This window comes from Perca fluviatilis, chromosome 21 (assembly GCF_010015445.1).
Source record: "Perca fluviatilis chromosome 21, GENO_Pfluv_1.0, whole genome shotgun sequence".
Lineage (NCBI taxonomy): Eukaryota > Metazoa > Chordata > Actinopteri > Perciformes > Percidae > Perca > Perca fluviatilis.
Window position 1 is genome coordinate 25255430 of NC_053132.1, and position 22150 is coordinate 25277579.

General features: G+C 41.1%; 1 protein-coding gene across 4 annotated transcripts; it reads right to left on the bottom strand.

The window, feature by feature from the left end:
- Nucleotides 1-1723: 1723 nt before the first annotated feature.
- Nucleotides 1724-21204, bottom strand: LOC120551495 (SAP30 binding protein). Of its 4 annotated transcripts, none has more exons than XM_039788965.1 (8): nt 21138-21204; nt 14318-14357; nt 8907-8995; nt 5775-5866; nt 5476-5588; nt 5336-5394; nt 4593-4683; nt 1724-2549 (listed from the first exon to the last, which is right to left on the bottom strand). In XM_039788965.1, exons 1-8 carry the CDS (start codon nt 21177-21179, stop codon nt 2371-2373), a joined length of 705 nt encoding a protein of 234 aa, XP_039644899.1. In that variant the 5' UTR covers nt 21180-21204; the 3' UTR covers nt 1724-2370. The 4 variants fall into 4 exon arrangements, with proteins under 4 accessions (XP_039644899.1, XP_039644898.1, XP_039644902.1 ...); XM_039788964.1 differs by having other exon boundaries at nt 1724-2552; XM_039788968.1 differs by having other exon boundaries at nt 2367-2549; nt 5256-5394.
- Between the last annotated feature and the right edge of the window lie 946 nt (nt 21205-22150).

The following is a 22150-nucleotide window of genomic DNA, read 5'->3' on the forward strand; positions in this document are numbered from 1 at the left end:
TTGAATCAAAGCACAAATCTACTATTTTGGGTCCATTTTATGCGTACAGCTTTTCCCTCGCAGTGTTTTAAAGTATACAAAACTACATGCTATAGTTTCTACAGCCTTACCATTATTTTTATTTATGAATACTTTCATAATTAATTCCACATCAACATAACCAGACAGGCGTTAAGAATAGAACATACATCTAATTTATTTCTAAAGGCCACGTTACTTTTTACATTTTGTGGTTCGTGAGAAAGTCCAATTGAGCATTGTGATTCGCTTTCAATAATCATTCATGATCATCAATGTGATTCCTGTGAGGGAACCATCCAATCCGCTGCACACTGACTTGCATTGTAGGCCTACTTTTTCTCTATCCTCAATAATTCCAGCTGGGAAAGATTTTATTTTGAAATTCAGTGGAACCAAATGTGAATACCACCTTATCATAACATGTCAAACAGAGTCTTTAAGAGGGACTGCATTTTTTTAGTACTGTATTTTAATTCCAGGCTCTGCAGAAACACGTTGAAGAAACAAGAACATGACAATTTGTTCATCTACTGTACCAAATACATAACTACCGTAACGGCTCAGTGGCCAGCTGTGGTTATGATTCAACTGAATGTCATCAATTACTCAGGGCTATGCCTCAATCTGTTCTTTAATCGTCTAATAACCCTGTAGGGTCCAGTGTCACACCCAGACCTTCTTCATCTTCTAAATAGACAGTAAATGTTGAGAAGTCACAGCTTTATTGCCCAGCCATTAGGGCTGGGCAATATATCGATATCGTGATATGAGACTTGATATCGTCCTAGATTTTGGATATCGTAATATCGTGATATAACAAAGTGGTGGCTTTTCCTGGTTTTAAAGGCTGCATTACAGTAAAGTGATGTACTTTTCTGAACTTACCAGACTGTTCTAGCATTTGCCTTTCCCCACTTAGACATTATGTCCACATTACTGATGATTGTAAGTGTGAAGTTATTTTGTGAAAGGACCAATTGTCAAACCTAGAATATCGCCGCACTATTGATATCGAGGTATTTGGTCAAGAATATTGTGATATCTGAGTTTTCTCCCTATCGCCCAGCCATCATGCATTTTTGTATGACATTAATATCAATGGGAATACAGACCTAGGTTTAGATAAATACAATTACAACACAAGAAAGTTGCCTTTGCATATTTTGGTTTTTAGTTAAAAGACCGCACCCACAGTCACTATCTTGCAGTGTGAAAGGTTATACATAATATTTGCAGCATGTAACAGTAAACAAGTGGGAAGGGCTCTATTTTTTTTTTAAATAACTCAATGGGGAACTTTGGCCTACTCACACTGTCAACTTGTACCCTGAATGGTGCGTCAGAAGTACTACGTACTCTTAAAGCACCCTTATGGAAGTCAGATGTGGAGACTGAGGTGAGGTAGAGCATAACTGAAAACTCCACCTGGAGCACACATGCATTCCTTGAAATAAGAGACAAACACTCTGTGTGTGTGTGTGTGTGTGTGTGTGTGTGTGTGTGTGTGTGTGTGTGTGTGTGTGTGTGTGTGTGTGTGTGTGTGTGTGTGTGTGTGTGTGTTAGAAAAAGAAAGGCTGAATATAAACTGGATGCCTGTTTCTGGTTCCATGTACAGAAGGCTTTACTTTCAGTATGAAGTGACTTTAGAGTAATAAACTGTTTTTTTAATTTCCACAAATTGACAATAATTGAACAGAAAAGGCAACATCTGATCCATTTATTTACCTTATCATCAATACATATGTACAAATGTAAAAAAAAAAAAAACCTTACTTACTTAATAGCCTTATTCCAATGATGAAAGAAAAAAACAATGCTGGAGAAAAAAAAAAAAAGATGCACATGTCGAGCTATAACACAAAACTGCTAGAGGGAATGAAAAAAAACATTGGATCGAAAACACACATTTGTGTGATAGAAACACTTTTTCAGATATTTCTACCAGGTCTGTTTGGGACCCCTTTCCTTACACAAACATTGTCATGCTCTGGTTTTCTTCAGCTGTTTTAAACTAACAACTATTGCCAACATATAAAAAGATGAATGAAAGACATACTTTCTGATTTTTAGAGGGTCTATGAGTATTTTCAACAAACTGAATTTGGCTTTAGGATGCAATAGTGCCGATACAATCCCAGAGATAAAACTCAGTGAAACCTTAGATTAGTCCGTATGTAGCAAAAGGGTATTTGTAGGTTGGTTCTAAAACACAAAAGAAGTACACTGAGTGTCCATCAGTTCATTGTCCTTCTTTCCACATAGATAATGAGCACAGGAAACACAGGTCTTCCAGCTTCATGTCAGTCATTGCTTCTCATCACACACTCTTCTAGACAAACACCAAACAAATCACTGCTTTGACTTCTTTAGGATGGTGCCCACTGCAGAGATGACAGTGGTCTTGGTGCCACTGGCGGTAGTTGTCACGGAGACGACAGCAGGCAGGGTGGCGCTCGTAGTGATGAGGGTGGGCTGGGCCAGGGTCACAGGGATTGCAGAGTCCCACTTGCTTTTCCTCTTCTGGGCCTCTGCTGAGGAGAGTAAACACTGATGTGAGCTCAGGATTTAAATCACCAACTGCACAGGAAGGGCTGCACGATGCTATGCTAAGGAAAGGCATGATATTACTTGAGATAAAAGGTGCCCCGTGGCGCTATGAAGCGGTGTTTACAAGCCGCAACACTGATTATATATATATATATATATATATATATATATATATCTGTTTATTTGCATTTTCTGGGGGCTACAACTACATTTCATTGTGCAATCCTGTATTGCATAATGACAATAAATCCTTGAATCCTAAGGATTATGAGCTCATAGGAAACTTGCCTTGCTTTTCACTAGCATAGATCCTCCTAACAACCTCTCATCAATGTCATACTTTATTTAATAGAAGAGATAATAAGATTATAAGAAATAAAAATGTAATGTAATGTAATTCCTAATTTGTTCACATCCTTCACAGTGTTTCGTAGTTTATGAAACTGATTATGATCATTTAATTTCTTTGTGGATAAGGGATGATAAGTAAATGACAAATATATTGCATTACCCTCAAGGAGGAGGAACACAACGCCAATTTAATCTCTTTCGGTTTATTTTGTCTTGTGCTGCTGTGGCCTTAGTATTAATGTGACAACAATAATTTCAGACTGGTGTTGTGTTGGAAGTGTTTTGTAGGTTCCAACTTAGGAAAACAATTGCCCAGACAGGGGGGGGGGGGGGGGGGGAAGGGGGGGTGGGTTTTTTTTTTTTTTTTTTTTTTGGGGGGGGGGGGGGGTGTTTTGGGGGGTGTATTTTGTTTTGGGGGGGGGGGTTTTTTTTTTTTTTTTTTTTTTTGGGGGGGGGGGGAGGGTGTATAGCTAAAGACACGGCACCACCTTCCCTTCTCGGATTCTCTTTATAGTCGCCAGATTCATCTACCAACCCTTATTTGAGCTGGCTCAGATTTGCCTTGAAACAGCTCTTAGTTATGCTGTTCTAAGTCTAGACTGCCAGGGGACTTCCTTTGACAAACTGAGCTTCTCTCTCTCCTCTCTCTTTCCATCTGTGTGCATTCATGTCCCAGGAATGCTTACTAACCCCCAATTACCACTGGCTGCGTAACGGCTGCGTAACGGCTCCGGAACGGCTCCGGAACGGCGGCGGAGTCATTAGGTTTCCATTAAAGTCAGTGTGTATTTCCACTGACTGCAGAACGGCTGCGTTCCGACTGCGTCCCAGCTCCGGCGATCCGCAGCCCTCTGGAGCAGATACGCAGAGCTTCTATTTTTGCCGGACGCCGGAGAGCTCCGCAGCAACTCAGCACACGGCAGATAGTACGGGACAGGAAGTCGAGCACAGAAACAAAATAAAACATCCGGTTCATTTTCAAAATAAAATACACCGTGCTCACGGCGGATCATATTTCCCTGCGCTACACCTTGAAAACACAGCACAGAGCTGTTTCCCCTCTACTCCTCCGGATGGAAACAAACTGTTGTTGGTTTTGTGGTTCTATTCTACCTGAATTTGCGAGAACTACAGCTGTCAGTCATGGCCGCAGCCGTGCCGCAATAAATCCGGACCTAGTGGGTATTGACGGACGGTGGAGCACGCAGCAGACACGCAGCGGAGCCGGTCTGCAGCCGTTCTGCATTCAGTGGAAATCCGGAGTAACTTATCTCCAGGGAGCTTATTCCCCAAAGACAGCTTTCCTTGGATCAGGGTGGCACCTAAATCCTGGTTGCAGCTGCCGCCGTGGTCCTGCTCGGCGCCCTGCTACGCCCTAATTCGCTCTATTACACCCTGCTACGCCCTGAACTGCATGCCCATGGGTCTGTCCGAGGTTTCTGCCTAAAAGAAAAGTTTTTCTTCACCACTCAAGGTTTCTCCCTAAAAGGAAGTTTTTCCTCGCAACTGTTGCGCCAAATGCTTGAACTTGGGGAAATTATTGGAATTGTTGGGTCTTTGTAAATGATAGAGTGTGGTCTAGACCTACTCTATCTGTAAAGTGTCTTGAGATAACTTTTGTTATGATTTGATACTATAAATAAACTGATTTGAATTGATCGGGAGGTGTTTACCTGTGGCTGTGGTGGTGGTGGTGTTGCTGCTGGTGGAGGATGCTGTGCTGGAGGGGTTGGTGCCCTTCTTAGTCCCTGTGACAAACTCAATCTGTGAAACAAACAGAACATTAAAACGCCGATTTCATTCCTGGTGCTGTTTGACGTGTAACTGTTTTTAACCAACAACCACAATCTGCTGCTGCTTATCGCGGAAGGCGTCAAGTGCCAAACTCAAGGGCACATCAACAGTGACCGTATTTGAGTGAGAGAAGAAAATGACTCATTCCTTCGGTTTCGTTTCATTCTCGCATCAAACTCTTACTCCTGTTATGTCAACTCTGCTGTCGCCTGCATTCCACTGACATTTCACAGTAGAGAATAACAAAGCACGTTTGTTCAAGTCCAGTTTCTAGCTTCGGTGCAGCTGCTGCTGATCATAGCAGCCTTTAGCACCTCTGAATGATTATTCAGCATAACTTGCTAAAGCAAAAATAGCTGGCAAAGAAAGACACACTCGGTTGCACTTCTACTGAAGATGTGGAAAAACAGTGAAAAACACGTATGGGCAGAGCTCAGCTGTAAAGCCGCACTGGGCTGGGCCTGAGCTGCAGTCATGAGAGTTAAACTTGGCAATGCCGACTTCTGCGTGTGTCTAATGAAGGATCGTGAAGTAGAAATTACCTGCAGCTGGTGGAGACTTGCCCCTGACGCAGACAGAGAAGAGAACTGACAACCCTTTTTGTTGTTGTTGTTCGACTCACCTTGGTCCTCTCCTTCTTGGCTTTCTCCAGTTTGTCCATCTCCACTTTCTGGGCTTTGGCTGGAAGGATAAGACGCATACATGAGTGTCTTGTTGAGTTCCAATCACACAGAGCTGTAAAGAAGAAGTACATTGGCTTACCTAGAGCTTCATAGTAAGAGTCCTCTGACCAGCCATGAGGATCAAACATATCTTTTGGATAGTTAGTTCCCAGTTCATCTATACTGCAGAACTGAATTAGCTTCTCATAAATGCTAAAAAAAGAAAGAAAGAAAGAAGGAAAAAGCTAATAAGACAATTGGAAACATTTGTTGTTCTTTTCGTAGGCAGAGAATAAGAATATGCTTGTTAAGTGTTTAGACCAAAGAGTGTGTCTGGTATCATGAGTAAATGGCACTCCGTGTGTAATGTTTCTCGGTTTGGGCGCATGACCTGCATACCTTGGGTTTCTAAACTCTTTCTTTTTCTGGATGTGGCTGTTTGTGTCAAAATCTCCATGGAGCTTCCTCTCGTACAGCTTGTGGATCTTTTCCTGTTACAAAACAAACAAATCAATGAAGGACGTGAGCAGGTCATCATGATCAGTGTAACACGATCAACGTCTGCTTCCTCCACACTCCACGTTTGGCAGGAAATGCTGTCAATGTCAACAGATAGACAAAACCTACTGTATATATGATTAGCTCTGCTCGAAGAAAGGGTCAGTGTGAACGGAGCTGTTGTATATGGCGTTTCTGACACCTTTGGGAAATATTTGACAACCAGGTTTAACTGAGCCACAATGTGCTGGCAGGTGTATCCACGGTGATAAATGAGGGCTAACATGGAACAAGAAGCAAGAAGGGAATGCTGCTAAAAATGAGAAGCTGTTAAGCCCAGGTTCAGACCAAAGATTTGGGACGAGACAAAACCGTTTTACAACGTCGCAGAGAAAAGTTTCAGCGGTGTGAACCGGCCCATCTCAGCTCGACTCAAGCCAGCTGATGGTGTGGCTGCGACTCAGCTGTTCAAGTCGCATAGGCTGGTTTTAGAACGCAAGGGACGTCATTGTGTAAAGTCGGCTACAGACTACAGAAATAAAACTAACCATAATCCATTTTATTTCATTTACTGATAAAGGAACACGCTGACTTATTGGGACTTTAGCTTATTCACTGTATCCTCCAGAGTTAGATAAGTCCATACATACCCTTCTCATCTCTGTGCTTGTTGTAACTCTGTCTGACGCCCCCACCACTAGCCTAGCTTAGCACAGATCCTGGAGGTAACCGTCTCCATTTAGCCTACTGCTCCCAATAAGTGACAAAATAATGTCAACATTTACCTAATTACAAGTTGTGATTTGTATAGTCACAACGTGTACAAATAACAAGGTCACATGAGACACAGCCATCTTCTAACCGTATACATACTGGGAACTATTTCTCAGAAGGCGAAGCACTGCTACTTCTGCTACTGGGGGCAGAGTGATTTGCTCGCAGCACCTGAGAAGCCCCGGGGTGAGGATCAGAGTGTAACAACGGTGCTTTTCAGGTGTCACATTAATCACTCCGCCCAAGTAGCAGTGCTTCACCTTCTGAGATGAGATGTATGGACGTAACTAACTCTGGGGGATACAGTGAATAAGCTTAAGTCCCAATAAGTCGGCGTGTTCCTTTAACTGGTCAAAATGGCACATAGACGGAAGCTCAACGTGTGCCCGAAAGCACTACGGTCGAGCTAGCTAGACAGCGACTGAAGAGAGCGAGCGGCGTTAGAACAAAGCTGTGAATCAGAGAAATAAAAACGCGTTTTTCGCAGATTCATCACTAGAAATGTAACCGTAGCAAGCATCTCACTATCACTAATGTTATCCACATTCATATTTAGACGCAACAAAAAAGCCTGGAAGTCTGAAGATACAACGGCAGTGGCCACAAAGAGTCGTTCCATTGGAGATAATATTACTCCGAGTGATCAGACACCCCTATCGGCTGGATGACAGCTGACATTGGAAACCCTTACATATGATTGTTAAAAAAGTATGTATAGAACTGAGATTTGGTTAGGGGTTAACCACAGGTTAAAAACACCTTGTGGAGTTATTAAAAACAAACAAAAGTTATGTTTACATTAGGTGTTGCTTATCAAAATGCATTGTGTACATCCTTGAAGTCTAACAAACTTGCATGTCCTTCCTATTAAAGCATTTGCAAAGCCAATTTGTTTTTTTCAATAGTTTGTTTTCATCTACATTTGGTTGCTAGCAGTCTTCTTCTTCATTGCCTGCTTCTTTGCCGCCACCATTATAGGAGTGCCCATATAACCGACTAATTATTTAATCTCTAAAACCAACATTGACTGTTAGTAGGAAAAGGAAAGTGAACAGAGGTAACCCCTGTACCTCCTTCCTATGAGGTTTTTCTGTGCTGTTACGAGGGCACGTTACTTACCCATTTGCTTCTGACAGACTAGAGTCATAAAACACACGGTAACTTGAGGTCTGTGTCAGGTAAATGTAAAGGCCGATGCTGTCGTTTTGCGCCGGGCAAAGTTAAGGCTCACTGAAGGCCTGAGCTCACAGGTTCTGGCTGTCAGTGGGATGTTGACCTCAAGTTTTGGCCTCGCAAAATGCATTTTCGAAACTGTTCATAAAGGGGATACGTTCCAGAAAACTGCCTGTACCAAACATATTCTAAGCATGTGTCTCTGTTCCTCCATAACCTGAGGGCAGGGATATCCAGGCTGTTCTGGTGAAGGTGAATCATAAGTTGTTCATCTAATAGGTGCGGGAGTGTCAGCCCAGCGGGGATACTGCTGAGCTGTACACTTACTAAGTCAGCTGTGTGTCCTGACCTGCCTCAGCTCCTCACAGAACACAAACCATATTTGCAGTCAGACGCACCAAATGCATGTGAATGCAGCACAGCAGTGCTGGTGTGGGGATACAAAATTGATAGAAGATGACACTGTGTGCTGGTTTAATTACAGGGGTGAGTCTCAGGATTTATGTAGCCACCAGAATTTCTTTCTAACCCCAGGGGGAACGAGGGAAACTACTCACTTGGCGTGGAGAACAGGTTATTTTCACTGCATCGACACCGAGATGACTAGTCTCTGGATAAGGTCGCTTTTATCCTCTTAAACAATCTAAACTTCAACTCTTGATCTTGAATTCCTAATTCTAAACCTACATATGCCAAAGGGGAGAGTGCAGACTGTGTGTCTGCTTATGAAACCAACATCTTCCTTTAGGGGCCAGTGACAAGTCTTCAACTTTCAGCAGGATACATTTACTAGCTGGAAAGTGTTTCTCCAGCACACAAAACGAGCTTACAGACATGTTAAAACACACAGGGCACCAGGACTATTCTGTCAAAGCTCTCAGAAAACCCACAACCCCCAGCTTTATCCACACACCCTCTGCTCTGATTAGCAGAAGTAACTGTGGCCTTGGGGGGGGAGGAATAAAAACTGCTTGCACTAGACTATAGCAGCAGTGTATTATTGTGTTTAAACAAATGTGCGTGCAACAAGAAAAGCTTTGCAGTAAAAGTTATGTGGCTAAATAATCATATAAGAGGTGTGTCTACCTGTAGATGGATCGAGCAGCATCCCGGGGGCTCGGGGGGGATCCTGATCTCATCAGGTGACATGTTCCTCACCTTCTCGGAGAATAGAGCTGGCAAGAAGACAGCGACATAAACATGAGCACTTAAATGTTTTCACTTCGGCGGCTTTTCCTCTCTGCCCCGTCTTGCATGTCTCTACATGCTGAATAAGGATTAACTAAGAAACCATTGTTATACAAACACAGTGATACGGGAGAAGCCAATCTCTTTTACTGTTTGAATAAACAGATGACAAATAAGAAGAAAGGTGGGATATGGAATATGCACTGGAGCACAAACAAAGGTTCACGGTGTGATAAGCAAACATCGCTGGTGAATTCCTAAGCATCCTGTTGTTCATCATATTCCTAAGTGTATGCCAGTGGTTTTATAGGGCAGTGTGGTATGAGGAGAGCACGTCCCGGGCAGGGAGTGGCTGTTGTTGGGGCTTGTAAAGGAGAAGGGAGGCTCCTCTACCCTCCCTTTTGGACCCGTCCCTTGTCTCTCTATCTGCTTTCTCTGACTGCAGGCCAGGCATTCTTCAGTGTCACTCTACATCCCAGTGAAGACAAACAAAGTCTTACAGTCATTCGGCGCTGTCAATCCTGCTCTGAATAAGTACTGCAAGCTGTGTGCTGTGTACGCGTACACGTGTAAATGCAGGAGTTGGTCCCTAGCCGATATTCTACGCAGCTCGTCGACAAGTAGAAACTTGACGGGACACGAGAAGATCATTTTCATCTGAAGTGCTGTCTTTTAACTTGGCCTGGCTGAACACTTTATCTTACGAAATGCAAGAGGAAAACTTCACAGTCACGTACTCTTACACTGTGAAGTGTAATCAAAATCTGTGATGTGATCAGGAGATTTTTGTGTTTGTAATGTTTTGCTAAAACAATAACATATTTTTAAGGCAGAATACTGACATCAATAATGTAAATGGACTGTTTTTATATAGCGCTTTTCTAGTCTTAACGACTACTCAGAGCGCTTTAACATAGTACAGGAACCATTCACACACATTCATACACTGTGGCCGAGGCTGCCGTACAAGGTGCCACCTGCTCATCAGATAAACACTCACACACATTTACAATACATTTGCAACTCAGGGTTCAGTGTCTTGCCCAAGGACACTTCGGCATGGAACTGCAGGGCCAGGGATCGAACCACCAACCTTCCAATTGGCAGGCAACCTTTCTACCACTTAGCCACAGCCGCCGCTTATTCATAATAAGAAATATTATGCAAGTTGTTGTACTACTTTACATACACAAAACAACATTTTCTAATAAGACCTTAAATTTGTTAAAAGAATTGCGACCACAACATGTACTGAGCAGGACAATTTACTCAGGGACATGTCAACATGTTCACAATGACAATGCTGATGTTTAGAAGGTAATGTTGCCAAGCTAAAACATCTTAGCATCCTAACTTTTGCACTAATCGGTTAGCTCTAAACACAGCTGAGACTGATAGGAATGTCATTAGTTCTGCAGGTATTCGGTCATGAATAACTACGAAATTTCATTGCAATCCAATCGTTGCGGAGATAGCACAGCTAAAAATAAAACTTGACAGTGTTTCTGGTGGACAAAGTACGTAGTGGCGACACAGTTTCTAAATTAGCTAAAACGTATCTTCGGCATTTCTGTACTGAAATTCCTTGTTACTTATATACACGCAGATATGATAATTTTGTAAAAAGCTAATCAGCTATAAGGCGGTCATCAAATGACTGGACAAATTTGTAATCTTGCCTATGTCCTGATCAAAATCCAAATTTAGACCTCTTGTACGGCTACTGGCGTTTAATACATAATTGAGAAATGTGACTTATTTTGTATTGTAACAAAAGGATTTAGTAGCAAACATAAGTAGGGTATTGATAAAGTATCACAACATTTCAAAAGAGACCCAGCTCTACCAACTGACAGTGTCTTTTTTTTTTTTTTTTACAGTTGACTGATGCTTTGTTGACCGTTTGGTCCAACACTTCTGTCCAAGAACAGGTTCAGTAGCTCTAGTGCATGCAGTCTCTTTATGCTGGCTACAATAGGTCTGTTGACATAAATATTGCTGGTCCACAGTGAAGCCATCCCTGCCCGTGGGCCTGTGCCAGAGGTGAACTTTGAAGCGTTTGTCTGCAGACGGGATCCCGTCGTATACTGACAAACTTTTTCCAGCAGTCCTTCCCTTCAATATCTTTAATGTTTTTCCTTGGTTTGCTTATCTGCTGGGACCACAGATACACACGTGTGGATACTGACTTGCCACCCTGATCTCCCTTATGCCTGGAAAGTACAGAGGAGGAGCGGTACCCCCACCCCCCTCCATCCGCTTCATCGTCGATATGGTTTACCTCCCTCGTCGGGGCAAACGAGGGGCAGGGCGTTGCCTTTGTTGGCTAGACACATAAGTAACGGAATGTATGTATGCAGGTTCACACACATTCTTTGATAGTAAAAGTACACAGGTATACAGTTACATGATGATAAATGGTTCGATGCATGTAACTGATCTGAACACCTTATATTTGAAATCACAGAACATGTATACTGAAGCCTCCAACAATAAAAAAAAAAAAACAACCTGACAAGGCAAGTCTGATGAGTCATAGGCATTAGGTGGAAGCTTGGCATTTCATTTAACTCTCTCACAGACAACCAGACACACACACACACACACACACACACACACACACACACACACACACACACACACACACACACACACACACACACACACACACACACACACACACACACACACACACACACACACACACACACACATACTGTCAGACAATTACACATTGTAGCTGCAACAGGGGTTTAGCATTGTGGAAGCCTGCTAATCTACGGTGTATAATGGTAGATTTAGTTGATAGTTTTGTAGCCTTGTTGGACAAACTCTAATTTAAACACCAAAATAAACTCTGTAGCCCTCCACAGTAGAAAAGGAACTGTGAATAAATCACAGCCTGTGTAATAAATAATCTCCGTTTATAATTTAGTTCCGTGTGAGAGGAATATTCTCGTATAACAGCAGTACTGTCAGGAAGGACATGGAGACACAGTGTAATAAACAGGACAGAGAAAGGATTATATTCTGCGACAAAATTACCATCTGTCGTCCCGAAAATAACAGATAGAAAGTCACAATCTGTGCCCTGAGGGTCTGTTTGGAAAGATGGACAATGTCTGGCTCTTGAGTGAACAGACAAAGGGCCGTCTTCAGCCTGCTGACGGGAGGCCTTTTGCCAGAGCCACTGTGACATTTACTGACAGACGAGACAGAGGAGCCGAGCTCCGCTGCAGTAATGCCAAGTGTCCAGGCCCACGCTATGAGTCACACTGCCACTGTAGTACACTAACGCCGGCTGTTTTGAAAACTAAAAATGGCTCTAGTGCATTTCCCTTTCCTATGCAACTTCTTTTTATGGCTGCAACAAACCAGAAGAGTGATAGTGGTGATGATGAAAGGAGTAAATCTGTGGGCAGACACCACCAAGTCTACTCAGCTACTGCTGAGCCCTAAGTACACTTTTAGAAAACAACAGCAGCATGCCGGGATGCAAAAAGGCGTGAGAGCTTCACTTTGAGTGAGTTCAAATCAGCTGCATAAAATCAAGTCGCACTTGGATTCATTTAGACATTCCTTTCAAAATGAAATTATTTCTTTATGAGCATCATTTAGCAGTTATACTATTTATTATTATCATCAGATCTGCGCCCTCATTGCAACACATTATTATATATTGTTTTCGGAGGTTATTTTTTTTCAGTCAAATGATGGATGAGGAGTAGTGCTGCATTGCATAATCCGTGCCGTCATGTGCATCTCGCTACGGGCCTGTAAAAACAGCAGTGTGCCAAAAGCTTATGGTTACTGGCGTTTATCAGACTGGTGTGTGAGAAGCCACTCCCTGTATCACTCATATCCTGTCTGATCTCTGATGCTCACTTCCACACCTGTACAGGTCAGCCATTACTCACCAGCTAGTGCCAGCACCCTGGGTCATGGCACATCTGTCAGTCGATGGACAAAGAGGCTTTTATACCTCAGCTTGTTCTAGTTAGTGATTCAGAGATTTACTGCACCAACACCCAACTGACACAATAAAAACCTAACAGTCTGATTCTTACGCTGTATCCTACTTTATATTTGTTTAATTATACATGCATACACATCAAGAAGCGGGTGTTTTTCTATAAGGTTCTTATTGTCATCGATGACGAAAGGCTCTGTAATTTCCTAAAACAGAAAATAGTAAAAAAAAGAAAAAGAAAAAAACTTGCCTGAAACAAGAGTAAATAGTGCATTTATTAGGGTTATTTTATGCAGATTGATACAGTATTTCTGCAGGGTTCCCCAAGATAAATTGTACGACCTTTTAAAACCATATAGAATTAAAATGAATACCTGTTTCATGTTCATACTGGTCAAAATTTTTAAGTAGGATGAAAAATCATTAGGGACAATGTGGCTTAGCCTGGCTGACACCAGACCCTTCTCAGCTGTAATAGAGTGGGTCTGGGAAAGGTTCATTGACAGTTCATTTCCAAAGGGGGCGTCACCAACGGACGCCGCTCAAATGCCTCTGGGCGCAATTGGATAGTCCTTCAACCAATCAGACCAACGATCCGGGCTTCGGTAGCCGTCATGTTGAATGTAAACAAAAAGCTGCTTGCCGTCGCTGCGCTATAGTCGTTGCGTAAAGCACGCCTCAGCGGTTGTGATTGGTGCCTCGATTTTGGGGACATTGGCAATGGGTTTGAATGGGCTCTTCGCCAGACTGACTTGCAGAGCAAACCTCAAATTTGCTGGAAGTTCATCAGCGTTTACCCAGGCTAAATGTGGCTTAGAATTATTCATTATTATATCACAGTTTTCAGTACTTTCCAGCAGAAGTAAGAATTCTAAATGCTATAATTAATGAAATGAATGCGACCTGCGCCCAGATAAGCAGTAAAAATGGATGCATTGATTAACCAATTAAAAAATGGCTGAAATTGACAGTTGCTCATTATGAGATGATGAGCTTCGCATCTACTGTAGCTAGCAGTAGTGACAGTGTTTGCTGTGGAGATCTATGGCACAGAGGAATAAGATCTATCAGGCTTTCGGTACCAGCGCAGCACAACAACACACACACACACACACACACACACACACACACACACACACACACACACACACACACACACACACACACACACACACACACACACACACACACACACACACACACACACACACACCTTAATACTAGGATCAATTCATTGTTAATTTTGGTCTTTTCATGGGATTTATCGACAACAAACAGCAGCCTTATCCATTAAGAGTTGGTGTGTATGTGTACTCTGTATTTGTGTATGTGTACTCACCAACTAGCTCATTGGGGTCCCTTTTTTCTACTTCTGAGATCTGTAAAAAAATTAAAAAAAATAAATAAATAAATAAATAATTAATAATAATAATAATAATAATAATAATAATAATAATAATGAAGAGAGAGAAACAAAGAGATACATGTGATATTTAGGTCTCATTTGGACAGGAGAATGTAATCATCACCCCTTGTGGTGAAGGGAAACATTGACAGCACCAGTGGTATCTATTATCAAACCATGTCCCCAGCTTGGAGATTACAAAGGTCAGTGTTTCAAGACAAAGCATGAAAAGTTGCTTCAGGGAAAAGCACTATTTGTTCAATCATTAAAACCAACTGATTCCATCATGATATTTGAACTTGAAAGCCATGTCATTCAGTATGGTCTTGAAATTGTAATAAGTGGGGTATTTGATGATGCTGAAAAAGTGGCAACGGCAGCTGGGATTGATGTTTCCCACCTACGGGCTGCACATGAAGAAGCAGATACCCACATATTATTCATATGTATATAATACCACATATTATATACATGCTGTTGATGCCACAACCAAAGGGTATGAGAGGCTCATCATTAAGTGCAGAGAGACAGATGTACTGTTGTTGCTTCTTGTGTTTGCACACCTGCTGAGCCCAGAAATTTGGATGAAAGCAGGAACTGCCAAGAAACATCGCTACATTAAAGTGCACGATATTAAAATGTCAAATGAGATTCTGGATGGTCTGTTGGCATTTCATGCCATCACTGTATGTGACACTAACAGTCAGTTCACTGGAATAGGAAAAAGGACGGTGTGGAAAGTGTTCCAGCAGTGCCTTCATCTTCTCCACAACTTTGGTGAGGATGAAGTACCAAGTCCAGCTATTCTATCCTCAGCAGAACAGTTTGTCTGCAAACTGTATGATCCAAAAACGACCAGTACTTCAATCCATGATGTTCGCTGTGCCCGGTTTCGGAAAGTGAAAGCCAATGTGGATACTTTACCACCAACTCAGGATGCCTTGCCTCTGCACCTCATGAGGGCCCACTATCAAACAAAGGTTTGGAAACAGTCACTAGTGACCCATCCACTGTTTTGCCTCATTATATGCAACTATATTGTTTCAGATTATATAGCATGATATTTCCTGTTTTGTAGATTAGATTTATATTATGCCCTTGGATGCATGCATGCATGCATGTTTTGTATTGGGAAGGTATTCATTATCAAAACAGTAAATTCTTCTTTGGTGTCCCTGACCAGGACTCACACTGAGCACATGGACATGGTCCCTGGGTGCCTTCTGTTGGATGCCTACCTGAGTGCCGCTGCTTTGATGGGGAAAAACATACCTTTGCCATACGACTATTACATAGTTATTACTACTAACTACTTACTAACCCCTAACCCTAAAGAAGTGAGAGAGCAGTTATGTTAGGATGGAATTAATAACTATAGTGATATGTCAATTAAATATAATTTGTGTTACAACCTGGTACATTAATTAAGTCAAATGGCACCATAGACCACCATCTACAGGTCTACATTTCCACCTTGACATTAAAGTATTATAACTTGTGCAGCATTGCACTGTCTCTCCCTACAAGCTTTAAACTTGGCTTGACTCATTCCCGTAGATAGGGGTACTGATTGATAGAGGTTTTGGGATACTATGTTAGGTTTCCAAGCTGATATTCTCTTTCAAAACTGGTTCTCTTTAGGCAGAGATTGTTTTTTTCATGTTCTAGTTCTGTTGTCTCTTACACTGTACAATAAATGTTCATTCTGACACTTTAGCAGACATCCCATGAGTGTTAGCTTTCATTTGATACCATTATGTATATGGTCCTTGTGGTTGTGGAGATATTCAACATTTATTGTTGGAAATTGCTTGTACAAGTCACAAAAAAATGAATCAGCTTGACAACCACCCTAATATCTTACCTTTTGGTTTTTCTAACTAAAAAAATAGGGTGACAGCTTGTACCAAAACATGTCCGCAAAAGTCTTAACGGAAGCCCTTTTCAGAATTGGCCCCCTGACTATATAGTTAATTACAGTGGATTATAAGCGGTTTGGTGAGGTGAACTGGCAGTTCCTGTAAAATACGTGGAGCTGGAAACAAACACTCATTCCATTTGTACCTGAAATCCAGAAATGACACATGCTAATGCAACAGACTGAACGGAATATAAGCTGACGGGGGAGAATAGTTCCTAAGAAGGAATAGAAACCAGAGTCGTAAATCCTGGCAGTTCCCAGTGAAAGCCTGAGCTCGGCAGGAGGAGGAGGAGTATTGTACAGCCTCTGAAATATGCTGCCTGTTGTGCCAGCTCTGTGGGCATAACACAGGTTCAGCACAAAGGAACAGTGCTGTTATTCACAGGCATCATGTCGTCACCTAGCAACTGCACAGGAACATCAAAGGATTGTCCTGAAGTTGGCCAAATTATGAGGACAAGGATGAGGGAGGGGCAGGGTGAACAGAAAGACATGGAAGCACAGCAGAGCCTGCTGGCAGAAATACAAACCAAAAAATATATATAAGGCACCTGCTGTTTGAGACAGAGCCAACAAAATACTCTTCAGTTCACTGATCCACATCTGAAGTGCCTTTCCCATTTGGCCACCCTTCACAGGACGGTCAGAGGTCACGTTAAGCTATAAAACCTGCAGCACTGGAGCTGGTATGACTCAGTGCCTTCCAAGATTTTTCTGAATAAAGAATTAAATTTTAGCAGCATAGTATTAGACCAAGCCTTTACCAAAAAGCCAACAATGCCAGGAATAATTCTGTTAAATGTATCAACAACAAAGGTTTTAAGAGCAGCGTTACCTGAATGTGTTTGTGGATGATGGCAGTGAGAACAAATGTGTGGAAACAAAAAGATAACATTTAGCTGATCTTCTGAATGCCTAATTGTTGACATAAAAACTATTTAATCTGAATCTTCGCCTGGAGAGAAACCGTGTCACCAACAAGAAGCTTTCAGTCGTATATTTTCACTGACAAAAGATACTATACTGGATTTGAAAGTTAAACCATACTATAAAAATAACATTAACACTTTAAATCAAGGTTATAATCTATTGTTCCCACCAGACTACTTTTCATTTCAGGCTCTGTATATACTGTATGCATCATCTAGCCATCTGTCTTACATAAATAACAGAGCCACATTGATACACTCTACCAAGCACACAGAAAGTTACAAAAGATCATTTTCTTAGCGCTTTTCTATTTTTTGAATAAAATGTGTAGTACAATCACAAACTACAGCCTCTGTGATAGGATATCAAATTCCTATTGACCCAATTGTTTTGTTACTTAATGACGACTCTAAATTACACCTGCTTGGGAGACGGAACAAAATTTGGCTAGCCGGCTCAACTGCAACCAAGAAAATGATAGCTCAACGCTGCCCCCCCCCCCACTCGCTTCGTATAAAACAGTGGTTGGAGTATTTTCTAGATATAATCATGCTTGAGTTCTTTACGGAAAGCGCAGCAGCACCGGTATCAGTTCTGGTGAGCTCGGCCTCACAAGAATTGGAGGAGAGTGGTAAGGTGTGATTTTTTTTCTCGAGGCCGCAGAGGGTGGGGGGGTGGGAGAGGGTTTTTGTTCTTGTTCAACTGTATTTTTCTGTTCAGTATGTTAAAAATTTAAAAAACAAAAAATTACCCCTAATATATTTACACATTACGCTCAGTTAAGTCGTTTAAAACAGCTGTAGAATATCTTCTGTGACTCTGGAGGGAGATTTCTACAGTACAGTCTGACAAAAGAACCCTGATGATGTCATAACACAAAGCCTGCATCACAAACTGGAGGTGTGGGGTTTGAAAGACATGGGCATTTAGTAGACAGGGATGGTCTGATAAAAGATGCTGTCCAGTTGCATCATGGGAAACACAGGATCTGAAATGTTTTAGCTTGACTCACACTATGGGCTAACAGTCAGGATATGGCAACCTCTGTGGCTTCAATTGTAACCTTTTTTTATTTGAGTTTTATTTTTTTTAATCTATCTCTTATGAATCCCCCACCTTTGTCCAATACAAATTTGCCAAGTACCCCTTTGAACATGTTTTAACACTAACTTGCTGTGTATTTTCTAATTACTCAACTATAAGACCATCAGGTCTTAGCTGGTGGGTCCTACATGAAGACAGGAGGGACCTTGTGCCCTTTCATGCTTTTAACAGATAACAATGATTTGCAAATCCATTTCAACCTATATTCAATTGAATGCACTACAAACACAAGATATTTAAAAGGCATACTATCGTCACCTTCCTAAAATAATTGCCTAAGTCATTTTTTAACAAAAATGATTTTTTTGGACAAAAATCATCTCCTCATGGTGCTGGCCACCTCTGGTAAAATTTCCTAAATCCTCAATTGAACAGGTTATGTGATTCTACACCTTTAGTATAATTGCCGATGTCAAGCATGTGACTTAGGCAGTTTTATTTTTTGTGTTTTCCGAAAAACCTGAAAAAATGACTTAACAAAAATGATTTTGTTGCCTAAATCATCTCCTCATGGTGCTGGCCATCTCTGGTAAAATTGCCTAAATCCTCAGCTGAACAGGTCATGTGATTCTACACCTTTAGTATAATTGCCTATGTCAAGCATGTGACTTAGGCAGTTTTATTTTTTGTGTTTTCTGAAAAACCTGAAAAAATTACATAGGCAATTATTTTAGGAAGGTGACGATATGTAACTTTTCCGGCTGTAGTTCCAATGAGACAACCTAGAGGGAAAAGTTACATAGTATGCCTTTAATGTTCAAACTGAAACTTTTTTTTTTGTGTGCAAATATTCACTCATTTTCAATTTGATTTGCAAATCATTGCATTCCGTTTTTATTTACATTTTACACAACGTCCCAACTTCATTGGAATTGGGGTTTGTAATACATGTGCAATAAAGCTCTTTCCCAAAGGACCATGGCAATGTTTCAAAGATCTCCTGAGTATTCTATTGCCCCAGTTAAATAAGGGCCAGGTATTGTATAGTGACCTTCTTATCTACAAAAGACCAAGTGCCATTCACAGTCAATAGATAAGATAACATTCTGTACCAAAGCAGTCAACACAAGGCTAAACATTATCACCATCTTCTGTTGCTACACAGGCTACAATAAATCACACATGTAAAAACCTAGACAACATATTATTTTAGAGCTGCAACGATATGCCAATCGACAGAAAAATAATTGCGTAATATTTTGATTATCGATTAATCGTTCAAGTAATTTTTCATGCAAAAATGGCAGAAACTACTGTTTTCAGCCTCTGAAATATGGATATTTCATGCTTTTCTCTGTTTTACATCATATTAAACTAAATATATTTGGATTTTGGACTGACACAACAAGAAATTTAAAGATATTACCGTGGACATTTTAATGATTCGTTGTCTTTATTGCTAATTGTACTCTTACCTTATTTTTTTTCTTATTGTTTTTATAGCATTAATACGGAAGCTGCAATCTTAATATCAATGTTGTGTACAATGACAAAGATATTCTATTGGATTAATCTCGAAAATAATCAGTACATTAATTGACAATGAAAATAGTCATCAATTGCAGCCCTAAAATATTGAATATAATTTTTTAAAGTTCACAACATTGTTTCCACTAATTCCCTAAAAAATGTTTCTCTTTCATGGGTATATTGAAACATGCTCCACATGTCGACTCATGTATTATTGGGAAATCTCATCATGACACATAGTGTTACAGTTACGATAGTCTATATCCACGATGTTCCACTTCCGGGACTGCGCCGTTGCCGCTGGAAAATTCGCTGATTTCGCTCTTTTTCGGACGGATCTCTGGAACCTTCCGCTGTCTTTGTGTTGGCATTCTAAACTCCGGTGGATTTATGAAGACTATGGTTAACTGCTCCTCAGATCTCTGCAGGGTAAATCCAGACAGCTAGCTAGACTATCTGTCCAATCAGAGTTTTCTCTCGCACGACTAAAACTACTTTTTAATGTACACGTTCCACCAAACCAAGTTCCTTCCCGAGGCTATTTTGCAGCAGCACCGAGGCTCTACCTGCTGCTTAGTGCCGCCCATGACGATTGTGATTAGTTTAAAGAAACGCCAATAAACCAGAGCCCGTTTTTCTCGCATCCCGGAATGCTGTGTGTACTAGCCAGACCCTCCTTTGCAGCGCTGTGGAGGAAGGTCAGGCAAAGCGAGACTACAGTTACGATATCACAAAATCCTTGCATTGCCAGCGCTGTAATCTGGGCCTCTTGACATGGCATATCTAAGAGAGACAAAAATCTCACAAAACAACAATTTATCAGATTATGAGCAATCAAAGACTGTAAAAGGCTGTAAAACAAATCCTCAGACAGAGTAGACATCCTCTGACTTGTATTGTTCCTGTTTGTTAGGTTTGTGACTCACTCTCACCTCACTGACCTGTACCAAACAGCGCAGCAGGAAGCTGGCAGGCTGTCCACCTCACATGGCTTTACAACACACAGAGGGTGGGGCTAGTATGGTGTGCAGGTCCAAGCAGTTTACTTGGAAAAAAACAACACTGTTGGCTGAGCTCTTTACTTCAGAAGAGGTTTGAGACTCACAGTCAAGTGACTCAGAATATACTTTAGGTACAAGTCACTAGTCTTACCTAGATGAAGTGCCTCATTTGATATTTGCGCATTCATCTGACATTACATAAACCCATAGCACCATCTAGTGAACATGCTACTCCATGGCTTTTTGGCATTTAACATTCCCATCCCTTTAGGTCACAAAACAAATGAAATAACAATCCATCCCACACCGTGTGTAGGTGTTTAAATACCTCAACATCATCTGCGTCCCTCCCCTCGTCAGATTCCTCCATTTCCTATAAAAACAAAAAATGCAGAAGGTTAACAGCAGCAGAGACTGGATGACAAACAGCACCCCGCTACGACTGTTTTATACTAGTTCTAGTACTACAAAGTCTTTGATAAAAGGAACATTCCAAACATTTGGTGAAATGTGGTTGATGCCCTTTCACAAAAATCACAAATATCTATTTGGACTGTTCTAAGTAATTTAAAAAGGCCAGCCCACCAATTTTACATATGAGGGTCAGTTGTATAATTTCTTCTGTGGCTCTGGAGGACATCACAGCGGTCTGACACTGTAACAATGTTGATTTTACAGTATTTAAAACTGACATCCTCAAATGTGTTATTTTGTCTGACGAACAATCCAAAACTCAAGATCACTTTACAATGATAGAAAACACAGAAAAGCCTCACATTTAAGAAGCTGTAACCAATGAATGTTTGGTGTTTCAAGTGCTGGCTCCCCCCCGAGTTGCTTTGTATAAAACAGTGGTTAGCTTATTTTCTGAACATAGTTATGCTTGAGCGCTCTACGGCAAGGATTAACAAAGCCAGATCATCTACTATAGACCTATGGAAAGGTGCATCAGCACAAGTATCAGTCCTAATGACCTCAGGATCACAAGAAGTAGAGGAGGGCGACTAGGCAAGGTGTAATTTCTGTTTTTGTTTTCCTTGAGACCGCAGAGGGTGGGGGACGGGAGAGGGTCTTTGTTCTTGTTCAATTGTGTTTGTCTGTTCTGTATGTTTAAAAATAATAAAAAAATTGATCTAAAATTTTTTTTGAGGCTACTTACACATTTTAAATGACAATACGCTTTTTGTACAGTAGAGGTTTTAGTCATGAAAGACAAATTAAACTATAAACTGTAAACCACGTTAAAAATGTTGATAACAATTACTGTTTTCATTTAAAATATCATTATTATCATGGTGGATTACCACAGTGTGGAAACCGTGTGTTCCCAGCTTCATCAGA

Excerpts from the sequence above, each read along its gene's own strand:
- LOC120551495 (XM_039788964.1), bottom strand. The coding sequence starts at position 21,179 with ATGGAGGAATCTGACGAGGGGAGGGACGCAGATGATGTTGAG. Across the intron at positions 8,996-14,317 it reads GGACCCCAATGAGCTAGTTG|CTCTATTCTCCGAGAAGGTG; the intron begins GTGAGTACACAT and ends TCTTCTTGCCAG. Across the intron at positions 5,589-5,774 it reads AAAGAGTTTAGAAACCCAAG|CATTTATGAGAAGCTAATTC; the intron begins GTATGCAGGTCA and ends TTCTTTTTTTAG.